Source organism: Cynocephalus volans, chromosome 9 (genome assembly GCF_027409185.1).
Source record: "Cynocephalus volans isolate mCynVol1 chromosome 9, mCynVol1.pri, whole genome shotgun sequence".
In the NCBI taxonomy this organism is placed as follows: domain Eukaryota; kingdom Metazoa; phylum Chordata; class Mammalia; order Dermoptera; family Cynocephalidae; genus Cynocephalus; species Cynocephalus volans.
This window is the reverse complement of record NC_084468.1, coordinates 124,172,656-124,185,421: the sequence shown is the minus strand read 5'-3', so window position 1 is coordinate 124,185,421 and position 12,766 is coordinate 124,172,656. Positions and strand designations below refer to the sequence as shown.

Below are 12,766 nucleotides of genomic sequence, written 5' to 3'. Positions count from 1 at the left end.
AGGCTGCACCCTGAGGCAGATTTGGTAGAAAGTGTGGCTCGGCGCCTTTGCCCTAGTTTCTCTTGAACTCTTTCCAAATTAGTCCTTCTGTTTTAATATCTGCGTACTTAGCTCCTAAATGTTGGTCTGTGGGGGTCTTATCAAGGAATTCGGGAGATGATCTGTATGGCTTGTTTGCTCCTGATGGCTGTGAGCACCATGAAAGTTTCTGCACCCACGTTCAGGCCTGGTTCAGAGTAACTTGGGAGCTTAGAGTTAGGGAGAAAGGCTTTGGGAACCTTTATCAACTGATGTAGCTCAGGTAAGGGGGACCCTTCCCAGGGATGTGTCACCAACACAGTACAGCCCACAGAGGGTTGCTGGGCTCCACCTGTGCTAATTCAGAGGACAACTCAACCAGCGGGCCACTGTGACCTCAGTATTCACCTCCCTTCCTCTGATATGTCACTGCCTTTGCCCTGCAGCCAGAAATGCACCCCTAAGGCCCTGGGGAACTTCGAGGCAGCTTCCTTTATTCTGCCAACGCTGCACTCCAAGAAACCTGATGTGTTGCTTTCCACCTCTCTTTCCCTGCGCACACTCCTCTTTTTTAGCTTATTAGCTACAATTTCCAGTAAATAATGATGATAAAGTCATTGGTCTTCTTTGAATCTTTTCTAAATGAGAGCAAAATTGAAATACCTCACACTCAAAACTGATACTACCCCCCCTTTTCGGAAGCCCTAGACAAAGGAGAAAAATCTGTTTCAAAAGTGTTTTTTTTTTTTTTTTTTTTTATTGCAGTGCTTGTAATGAAATACCTGGACAGTACAGAAGAGAATAAAGTAAAAATAAAGTCCTCTTTTTCATGCCCCTCTTGTCTCCTCCACCTGCCACCCAGAGCTAACCATAAATGCTCATGTGGGGGTGTGAGTGTTCCTCCAGACCTTTCTATTGCATGCTTTATTTTTGTGGTCTTCCTAGAATAGGCATATATTTCTACCAGAGTCAATGTGACCTCATGAATAAGGAGGCTGTCTTTTTTCCAAGGACAGAAGCAGGAAGCTCTTTGCTGGATCCAGATCTCTGTTCTCCTCACTGTAGTGGCTCCTATGCTAATAATTTCTCTAGAGCTATTTGCAGATGTATGAAATAGGAAGCCCACACACTTGTAGATTGAATACTGTGTTTCTATGGTAATGTATTTAGGTGACCAGGGAAGCAGGGGCTTATGTGTAATACATGGGGAATTAAAGTGGGAATTAGAAAACCCCAAGTCCATCATGGATCTGCTTTAGCTAACTGGTTGGTTGACCTTGTGTGAGCCACTTGACACCTGGACTTCACCGTCTTCACCTAGAAAACAAGGTAGTTGCATTATCTAAATTCCAGATCCTTTTCAGGTTAACATTCTATTTCTTTCTTTTATGTTAAACAATTTTTTTTTCTCTTTATGGGAATTAATTCTTTCTAAAATGTTTGTGAGTGTGTGTAAGGGGGAAGAGAACGGGGGAGGGGCAGGTTCCCTTACTTTCTTCACCTACGTCCAGTAATAGAACCGACCTTTCATGCCAGATGTAACCTGCAGAAATGGTTGGCCTGGAGTTGGTGGAGGGCTGGTCAAATGGAGATCTGTGGGGAGCAGGGAGAAGACTGTGAGGGTGGGCCTTTTCATCCTGCCATCTGCTGTGAGATAGTGGCCCCAGGAATCCTTCCATTCTTTATTTTTCAGGCCGAGCACCTAACCAGCTGCTACTGGGGCGGGAGCAGCAACGCGCTGGACCGCCACGACCCCAGCCTGCCTTACCTGGAACAGTATCGCATTGACTTTGAGCAGTTCAAGGGGATGTTTGCTCTTCTCTTTCCCTGGGCGTGTGGAACACACTCCGACGTGCTGGCCTCCCGCTTGTTCCAGTTATTAGATGAAAACGGAGACTCTCTGATTAACTTCCGGGAGTTTGTCTCTGGGCTAAGTAAGGATGTGATATTATGTGAGTGGGGGTGGGGACAATGGGGCAGTGACCATGGGGCGGTGACCCTGGTGTTCTTCAGTGCAGCCCTCAGGGCCACGGCCCTCAGGGCCGTGTGCTGTGTTTAGAGGGCCGAGAAGCACAGATTGAAGGTTTGCAAACTGATCATAAAATTTGTTTTTAGTTCATGACTATCTTATATGGAAAAATCACTGCCTTCTACATTAGCTTTCAACACAAGTTACAAATACATTGTCAGAGAAATTGCAAGACAATAAAATGCCACCATAAACACTGAAACCATAGACCGTGATAGCTTTACAATAGAAAAAAAATGGGTGGTGGATTGCTTTCCTTTGATGAAAAAAATACATTTATGTTATATATTATATATAGTTCAGTACATAATTTTATCATATGTATAATTCTACAGTGTTTCACTAAAACTTTTCATAATGCTTTTAATAAAGGGCTGAAAACCCACAACAGCTCTGCAGTCTAAATGGAAGTCTTTTCTCTCATTTTGCTGGGAGCGCATGCTCCCACGCCCACACATCCCCTCACACCTCTGACTTGTTTACTGCTGCCTTGTATATCTTGCTGCCTTTTTGGACTCTTGTTTCATTTATAATTGGATCAAAAATCTCCATGGCAGTAGAGCTTGGCCCACCTGATGTGAGTTTGTAGATGTAGCAGGCATTATGTCAAGCTGCCAGAATGAGGTTAGAAGGAATTTTTTTTTTAATTCTGATTATGACACTCTGTGACTCTGGGCAATGATGTGCCCAAGGAAAGAAAAAAAGGTCAGGTATAGAGCCAATAATGATTCCAAAGAGCACCCTTAACCTGTAAGAATAATGTCTGGAATGTGTAAAGTCCAGAGGCAGCTGATGGTTTTTTTTAAAATGCCAGTGATGTAGGTAAGGTCCTCTTAGATAAGAAAAAAAAATTGTATAAAATGCTCATATATATGCTTAAAAATGGGGAAAGGTAGGAACTAACCTTTATTGAGTGCAGGCACTATTCTGATGCTTTAGAATTTGTGCTATACCACTTAATCACAACAATAGACCCTTGAAGTAATTATAATTCTAACTGTAATTATACAGCATTTACTATGTGCTAGGCACTGTCCTAATGCATTATGGGCATTTAATGCGCCTAAGGACACACAGCCACATAGTTTGTGTTTGATTCCAGCTACCTTGAAGGCACAGTTTGTGCTATTACTACAAGTATTACACTCGATTGCCTACTTGCTTACTACTGTTATCCCCATTTTCAGCTAAAGAAATGGAAGCTCAGAAAAAATAAGTAACTTGCTGGGACATTAGTTTTTAGCTAATCGGTAAATATGTTATTGAACTGAATGGAGAGGTACAGTTAGTACGCACTGGACCCAGGATTCAAATGACGGCTGTCTCTCGAAATCTTATCCTTTTCTCATTATTCCACACTGCAGATAGTAAAAGGGAATTTTCTTTTTTAGGGGGAAGGAAGCGGTATTAATTTTTAATTACACAAGTAATACATAGTACATTCTGCTTTTTAAAAAAGTGACACAAAACAGACAAGGCTTAAGACTCCTTTGATTCTACCTTAATCTTTTTTGCTTTCAAGGTAACTATTGATTATCATATTGGTATCATGGTAGGAGGAAATGAGGCAAAATATATGTGGGTGTGTGTGTGTGTGTGTACATATAAGTGGTCTCCAGCATGGGATCAAGAGTCAAACAACTCTAGGTCCAAATCCTGGGCCTGCCACTTATTAGTTTATGACCTTGAATGAATTACTAAACACAGATAAGCTTGACTTTTCTCATCTGTAAAAGGGGATAATAATTGTGCCCATTTCAGAATTACTGTGACCATCATGAAATAATACATGGAAAGAAGTTGGCATAAGGCTCCACACAGTGGATGGTTAATAAATGTGTCGTTATTTTCGTGATTAACATTTATTGACATTTCATGATAACATTGACATATTATTATCAGTCAATGTGCAGACGTCTTGGGGTTTAGTTAACTGTGTGATCAATGTGAAACTCCAGGGTGAGAGTGTAAAAAGTTGAATGCGAACTTAGGCTATACTAATGGAAGAGTCAAGAATAGTTCCACTACCAACCCCTGAAGTCACCAAGAGGCTTCTGGAACTCTCCCCAGAGAGATATTGAATGAGATAAGATGTTCGTGGATAAGAATAGGGAAGGGCATACAAACCATGTCATTTGAGAAAGTTGAAAATTTGGAGATATGCAACCTGGAAAGATAAACTTGCCCTGAAACGGTAAGAGGGAAAGGATAGCTGCCTTTAAAATCTGAAGGGTCATTGTAGAGAAGAGGCAATAGACCTACCCTGCTTGGCTTTAAAGAGTAGAATAAAAGGAAGAGGAGTACATAGTTCTAAGCCATTTTTGAGTTGTGGACTCTTTGAGATCTGGTAAAGGATATGGACATTTTCTTCCGCCAAAGTGACATACATACATAGACACAAAATTTTATGTTTTATGGGGTTCATGGACTTGATTGCGACTACAGGTTAAGGATCCTTAGACTAAAGTAAAAATTACAGAAGACCTTTCAGAATTTAGAGGATGCGTCAGTGGAATGGGATACCTCTGGCAGTGGTGAGTTCCCTGTCTTTGGGGACGTTCAAGCAGATGCTAGATGCGTATCTCACGTGTGCGTGTGAGAGGAGACCCCTACATTCAGTGGAAGGTTGGACAAGATAACCCTGAATGTCCCTTCCAACCTAGATTCTATGATTCCTCTTTTTCTTCTTTTTCCAAATCTAATTCATATCTAACTAGATGCTCTGAAATATATATTTACAATAAGTTTTCTGATACAAGGAATAAATATAGACTTTAAAGGACATGAGTAACAGGATGTTTTGAGTGAAGCTATGATGATATAATGGCAGATAGATCAGAATAAATTAAAATGGAGAAACATTTAGGAGGACTCAAAAGCAACTAAGAAGGACTTCTAAAATGAGTAATTTGAAAAAGTGTCAAACATTTTTGAGATTATTTCTGAACTCTAATAGTTATTTAGGATGTTGAGGCCCAGTCACATGACCTTTCTCATTAGTAACACTGTTATATGCCTGGCACTGTTTAAGTGCTTTGTATATATTAACACACTTAGTCCTCACATTTCATGGGATCCTTATGTCAAGATCACTGGTAGAATCTTCTATTATCTTGCCTTACAAGGGGAAACCAAGGTACAGAGAGGTTAACTCTCCCCAGATTTGAAAACAGGCATCCTGGTTCCAGAGCTCTTAACCCAAATGTGTTCTGGCCGGACCTTTTGTGACACAATGTCTTGGTTCCAGCTTATAAAAAGCAGAATTTTCAGTTAACACTAAGTCCAGAGGGGTTACTAGTACACCCAATGCATTTCACATTGGTACTTATGTGACTTCTAGGTGCCGCATGCCATGGGGATCTCACAGAGAAACTCAAACTCCTGTACAAGATGCATGTCTTGCCTGGTAAGTGAGCTACATATAACCATGACCTGGTTTCAAATCTCTTTTTTCGAGGTAAGCTGTTTGCCTCTTTTTGATGTACAAAATCATTCATTGGTCACTGAGAGCAAACTGAATAATGGCTATTTACATAAGTTCCTGAACCAGCTTGTGCTTGGTTCTGTGGTCATTTACCTGTCTGAAGTATGAGTTGCAGTAATAGACAAGAGCAGGGTTCTGCAAGAGAAAGAATGGATAGCATTTTGTAATACACAGGACAGAAGGATTGTGAGAGAGAAAATGAGTGGGGAGACGTGGAGAGTCTGAGTCCAGGGGAGCAGTTTTAACATTGACAGGAACAAGGGGGAAAGATGGTCAGGTTTTGAGTTCAATTTTAGCCAAGGTTTGTCCCAGCTGGGATTTACCTAGCAAATACTGAAAAAAAAAAAAAAAAAAATGCAGAGAGATTGTCACTAAGGATAGAGATATGGTAAAACTATAGATTTGGGAATTACCTCTACAAAATACAATTTGGTTTTTCAAGTATTATTCCATAGAATTTGGAAAACTCTATCAAAAGGAAAATGTAAATTCAGTATGGGGTAGTTAAAAAGATGAAGTTAGAAATGGAGTGATCTCTCCACTAAGGTTTTAGAGACAGTAGGCATTCGAGGCCCGCAATGATGTGACCCCACCCCACCTGTGGGACTTTAGATTCTCACCCTAACTTGTGTCATTTTCTTTAATAATTAAAGCTCACTTTCACTGAGTCATGGCCCTACCAAGATGAGAATTACATTTCCTCTCCTCTCTAGAGCCATCCTCTGATCAAGATGAGCCAGATTCTGCTTTTGAAGCGACCCAATACTTCTTTGAAGATATCACCCCAGAATGCACTCATGGTAAGTGACTTTTCTCACCCTGGGTGCATATTTATTTTCTACAGAGCCCTCTGTTACTGGAAAAAGATGTGCCTCCAAAGCTAGTCAATCAAAGAAGTGTATAAATATGGTTGCCTGATTTGTTACTTTTCTTTCACATTTTTGAGGTTAGGCAGGTACTTTAGCCCACTGAAGGGATCATGTACATTGAGTCCCACTGGCTTGGAAAAAGCACATCGTGTAGAGCTATATACTTTGCTCCGCTCTCTCTGCTAGGGCCACGGTCATTAAGAACATCATCCTGTTATTGTGCAGCTCTCAAGTATTGAGACTGGCATTTATATCAGAAAGCCTCCTCTATATCTGTCTTTGCTCCTTAACAGGGGTTGGCAAACCATGGCCCGTGGACCGAGTCCATCCTCTCACCTACTTTGTACAGCCTGTGAACTGAGAATGCTTTTTACATTTTTAAATATTTTTTTTAAAAAATCAAATGGAGGGCCGAGCCCGCAGCGCACTCAGGAGAGTGTGGCGCTGGGAACGCAACGATGCTCCCACCGCGGGTTCGGATCCTATATAGGAATGGCCGGTGCACTCACTGTCTGAGTGCCAGTCACGAAAAAAATAACGACAAAAAAAATAAAATAAAATAAAATAAAAAATCAAGTGTAAAATAATATTTTATGACACATGAAAAGTGTATACAGTTCTTAAATTGAGTGCCTATAAATAAAGTTTTATTGGAACACAGCCAAGCTCATTCGTTTATATACTGCACATGGCTGTTTTCATGCTGCAGTGGAAGAACTGAGCAGTTAAAAGAGACCATATGGCCTGCAAAGCCTAAAATATTTACTATCTGGCCTCTTACAGAAGAAGTTTGCTGCGCTCTACTCTGATTGTTAGGTCTACATGGATGTGATTCAACTCATTGTATATGTCTCCAAATGTTCATGTTAAATCTCATATTACTTTGTCTTACGTCAGTGTAATCAACATCTCTCGGCTTGCTATTGCAGAACATTATTTACCTTCTAACTCATCATTAGGATAGTTTCATCACTGCGCCTAAGTCCGCAAGTAAACATAGATTGCTCCTGGGATATTCATGCCTCTTAAATCTTGCCATCCCCCAATAAGCACAGCGTAGACCTGCTTTTAAGCTGCAAATACCTAAGTGATTGAGTAGAGAGAAGTGAGCCGGGCTCTGTCATCTTAAGATTGGCAGTACGAGTTGAGGGTAAGAGCTCTGGACAGAATGCTAGCTCTGTGTATTGTTACCTACTACTGTGGGTGGATTCCTGCGTCTCTGATCCTCAGGTTCTTTGTGTGGAGAATGGAGCTGATAGGATGATAGCTGTCATAATGGGTGAAGATAGGACCTAATGTGGTAAAGTTTTTCACATGGTGCCTTGGCATATCCTGCAACATTCTTAATATTATTAATAATCATATTCTGGCTACAAAATGTTAGCTATATCTTTGGTGGGCACTCATTTCAAACAAGGATTCTCTTGTTTCAGAAATGCTTCAGGAATGGTCACATGCCAACAGTATTTAATATCATTAAAAGATGCTTTTTAAAGTATGTTTTTTTAACTCCAAAAGTATTATTGCTTTGTGTTAAAATTTCTAAGTAAGATAAAATATATAAAATAAGCTAATGCTGTCTTAAAATCTTACTATAAAAAGATAACTAACTATTAATACCTTGAAATATTCTTTTCAGTTTTTTATTCATATATGATATACACACATGCACATATAAAACTGGTATAAAACTACCTATACAGTTTTGTATCCTGCTTTTTTTCACTTAAAATCCAATGAGAATGTTACCATGTCAATTAAAAATTCTTTGAAAACATGGCTTTTAAATATTTATATAATATCTACTACATGGGCTTACCATACATTAAATATTTGTGAAGATCCATTTGTTTTCTAAATCATTTTCAACATTCAGAGGAGAGAACTTTCCTAATGACTTATAGTACGTTGTCCTCGGTCTGTCTTAAAGGCTGCCAAGATTGATTTGACACCAAATACACTAAAGATCACATATCTGGAAGCCAGTCACCTGCTGGGTGGCTGAAGAAGATCTGGAATGCACTTTCACAGCTGACAAACTAAATGGAACCTGAGGACATTGTATACCTCTCCCTTTTGAAGTCCTTATGTGCACTGTAATTCCTGCTTTAAGAAGAAAAAAGAAAGCATTTTTAAGAGGATTCCTTTTAAGGAACATATTTTTGAAATGCCAATTTATGAATCTGAAGGAATTTTGTAGCCTATAACATTTTATCAAAAAAAAACAAAAAGTTTTTTTTTTCCTTCTTCCAGCAACATAGATTTTAATTTGCTTGTAAGAGTGAGTTCTTGATCTTTTGCAGGTCTTGGCAGAAGATCAATCTCATATATGCAAAGTTAAGATGATAATATACCAGAAAGCAGAGAGAAACCAACATTCACTAGGGCAAGAATCACCATTTTTTAAGTACTGAAGACTTAAATGTGGCATCATTCCTTTAACTTTTAGTTGTAACCAAAACCCCAGCTGTGAGAAAGAATTCTGGGAGAGCCCCTCACCTGGAGATAGGGTTGTCAGATAAAATACTTGACGTTCATTAAAATTTGATTTTCAGATAAAAAGTAATTTGCTTAGTATGTATGTCTAACGCAATGTTAGGGATATTCTTATACCAAATTATTTGTTGCTTATTTGAAATTCTAAATTAACTGGGTGTGCTGGTGTTTTGTTTTGTTTGCTAAATCAGGCAACCCTAGGTTTCTATTTTGTAGGCAACCCTAGGGTTTTCTATTTTGTAACACAAATGCCAAATCTATGGATATATTATGTGACATTCTACTTTTTTCTTCTGAATATTTCCTGGTAGTTGTTGGATTGGATAGCAGAAGCAGACAGAGTGCAGACGATGGCTTTGTTACAGTGAGTCTAAAGCCGGATAAAGGTACAGATGTTCTCTTCTATGTGTTTGCCTTCTTGCTGGTTGAACACTTGTTTCCTGACCTGTGAACACTTATTTCTTGACATTTGGATTTTAGGGAAGAGGCTGAATTCTCAAGAAAATCGTAACTATCTGAGATTCTGGACTCCAGAAAGGTCTTCCAGGTCGAAGAATGCAAAGGATTTACCCAAATTGAATCAGGTAAGTGCTTAGCATTTCAAATCTTGCTCTTTTCCAGTCATAGATAAATATAGAATAAGTACTCTTCAAAGATAATGGTAACTTGGGAACACTTAATTAGTATCTATTTGGATCTATTTTGTACATGTTTTTATGCATCAAAAATATGCTCAGTTGTGAGAAAATGATCTCTTCAGAGAAAATGTGAACCAAAAATATTCGGTTTTGAGAGTACACACATCTCATTCCAATCACTAAAAATACTCTCAGATATTTAAAAGACAAGCCTGTGTCATTTTCAGATCACTGTGCTTGGCTGTGAAGATGTCTGACACATGTTTTCCTTTCAAAACTAGAGGGAAACAGGTGAGTCTGGGATTTCCGCAAGATACTTCAACAAGGAAAGAGTGAGCTAATGAATCAAATGTGTAACAGCCATTCTTGCCTCTGTGTGATAGGTACATGCAGGTTTATTATTTCACTCTTTCTACTTTCATGGATGTTTGAATTTTTTCAAGTTAAAAATGGAAACATCAACAAGGCGACCTTAAACAACATGTCTGTCCATCCTACATACTCAGTACAGGACTTCCTGGGGATCTTCAGAAGTCATCAATCATTCCAGTGGCTTTTGAGTCCTGCGTCCTGCCTCCCTGGTCCCCACAGACTTCCCATTCTTTGTGTTTTTCCCAATCACTTTCCAGGGGCAGTTTATCGAACTGTGTAAGACCATGTATAACATGTTCAGCGAGGACCCGAATGAGCAGGAGCTGTACCACGCCACGGCGGCGGTGACCAGCCTCCTGCTGGAGATCGGGGAGGTCGGCAAGCTCTTCATCGCGCCGCCTGCCAAGGAGGCCGGGGGCGCGGGCAGCGGGCCCACCTGCAGCCCGGCCATCCCGGGCGTGCTCTTCCCCAAGAAAGGGCCCGGCCAGCCTTACGTGCTGGAGTCCACTGAGCCCCTCCCGGCCAGCCTGGCGGCCGACAGCGAGGAACACTCCCTCGGAGGACAGATGGAAGACATTAAGCTGGAGGACTCCTCCCCCCGGGACAACGGGGCCTGCTCCTCCATGCTCATCTCCGACGACGACACCAAGGACGACAGCTCCATGTCCTCGTACTCGGTGCTGAGTGCCGGCTCCCACGAGGAGGACAAGCTGCACTGCGAGGACATTGGGGAGGACACAGTCCTGGTGCGCAGTGGCCAGGGCACGGCGGCGCTGCCCCGGAGCACCAGCCTGGACCGGGACTGGGCCATCACCTTCGAGCAGTTCCTGGCCTCCCTCTTAACTGAGCCAGCGCTGGTCAAGTACTTTGACAAGCCCGTGTGCATGATGGCCAGGATCACCAGTGCAAAAAACATCCGCATGATGGGCAAGCCCCTCACCTCGGCCAGTGACTACGAAATCTCAGCCATGTCAGGCTGATACAGGCGCCTTCCCTGGGGAGGGGCACGGGAGGGGAGGGACTTTTTTATGTTCCGTGTTGGGGGTTCTTTCTTTCTTTTAAATTAAATATTTATTAGTACCTGGCTTGAAGCCTAGTGTTTTCATAATGTAATACAATGAAATCTGTTGGAGAAATATTTGAACACCTCCATGAAGGTGCAGTACACTCTTGTCGGGGGTGGGGGATTGACCAAAATACAGTTTATTCAGTTAATTCCAAAAAAAAAAAAAAAAAAAAGATGAATCTGTCAGTGATATATATGTATTATGACGTTAATCTTGCTGTTGAGCTGTACACGTGGTTTAAAAAATAATGCTAAATAAAGCAGCAGTCATTTGTGTATTCAGGCTTTCTAAATAAAATTAAGGAAAATGAAATGCCACAAATACAAGACTGTTCTTAACTAGGACAGGCATTGTCAGCTGGGGTAAATCCTACACCACTTTAAGAAGTCTTAAAAATATTTTTTTTAACATTTGAAGTATTTTTCTTAAAAGTCCTCTATTCCAAAATTATTTGATAGTTGTTTCAAGGGGAAAACATCTGGGGTTCTAAACAGTTACGAAAGCATAAGTGATTTTTACATGACATCAGAATAACACTTGTATAAAAAAAATTGTTCTGATTATTTATCTCAGCTGACCAGAATTCAGTGAAAATTAACAGTCTTTTGTTACAGAGAATCTGAGAGTGGTGGCAAAGGTGACAGAGGGCTCAGGATAGGTTTTTGGTTTTGTTTCTGTTTTAAAAGTAAAAGTACCAATGCTTCTGATATTGGATTTTCAGCTTCTTGTTACTCATTGCAAATAAGGGAAAAAAATGATAAACTTTACCATTTCCATACTCTCCATAGATTCAAAAAATTATGCCATGTATGACATATACCATCTTTCCATTAAATCAATGTAGAGATCATGTAAACTGAAAAAAAAAATCCGCAAGATAATGTAACTGAATGTTTTAAAACAGAACTTGTCACTTTATATAACAGAATAGTATGCTCTATCTATTTCCTAAATGGATGTAGAAATGAAAACTAGCGCACCTGCACTTTGAAATTCTTGCTTCTTTTTTTATTACTATTATGGTTTTGTTTTTTACGGATGTTGAGAGATTTTTTCTTCTTATTGTTGAATTCATAAGTGTGGTCACATTTCCTTCGCTGATTCGAAATATTCCTTTCAACACATTCCTTTATTTTATTATACGTTGTGTCCTTATTTTAGCTGTTGCTGTAGTTGTTTTCTATTTTGTTACAGAATGATTTTTAAACTGTCAAATGAAGTAGTGTTAACCTCAAATAGGATAAATGTGAACAAATAAAATACATCAGATACTCAGATACATCTTTTTATCTTTGTGCTTGAGTTCTTGCCTAAGAAATAACATTATTCCTTTGACAACTTTGCAGGGGAAATTTTATTAGGCATCGCTTTGACTAAATAAATAAATTTCTATAGGCAAATATTTTGAGATAAAAATACAATTTGTAGAATATCAATGAGTGTATTTAAAATAAGAGAACTATCAGTTATCTAATTTCAAATGCTTGTACTACATAAGATATAATGGGGTGAAAATTTCTCTGTTTAATCTTTATTAGTACACTGTAATACCATTTGGTATGTATTTAATCAAATAACCAGTCATTTATTTGATTGGACTCTAAGACTGTTACCCTTAAGTATGCCTTAAGAAATAGCTGTAAAATCTGATAATCTCACCTGCCAAAGTCTCACCTTGCTAGAATCAGAGATAGAGTTGGGAGGAGAATAAGGGTGCATTTAAATGTGTAGCCCTAAAAAAATTAAAAAATTTTTAAAAAAATAGGTAGCCCTGGATAAACAAGGGGAGCCAG

General features: G+C 39.6%; 1 protein-coding gene across 1 annotated transcript in view; it reads left to right on the top strand.

The window, feature by feature from the left end:
• The window catches only part of TBC1D9 (TBC1 domain family member 9), a 126,354-nt gene extending 114,324 nt beyond the window's left edge, over positions 1 to 12,030 (top strand). The window contains exons 16-21 of the mRNA XM_063107336.1: positions 1,712 to 1,952; positions 5,388 to 5,453; positions 6,245 to 6,331; positions 9,208 to 9,282; positions 9,377 to 9,480; positions 10,164 to 12,030. Of these exons, the coding sequence (XP_062963406.1) occupies positions 1,712 to 1,952; positions 5,388 to 5,453; positions 6,245 to 6,331; positions 9,208 to 9,282; positions 9,377 to 9,480; positions 10,164 to 10,886 (1,296 nt within the window). The 3' untranslated portion in view covers positions 10,887 to 12,030. The remainder of the gene's footprint in view (positions 1 to 1,711; positions 1,953 to 5,387; positions 5,454 to 6,244; positions 6,332 to 9,207; positions 9,283 to 9,376; positions 9,481 to 10,163) is intronic.
• Positions 12,031 to 12,766: the final 736 nt, after the last annotated feature.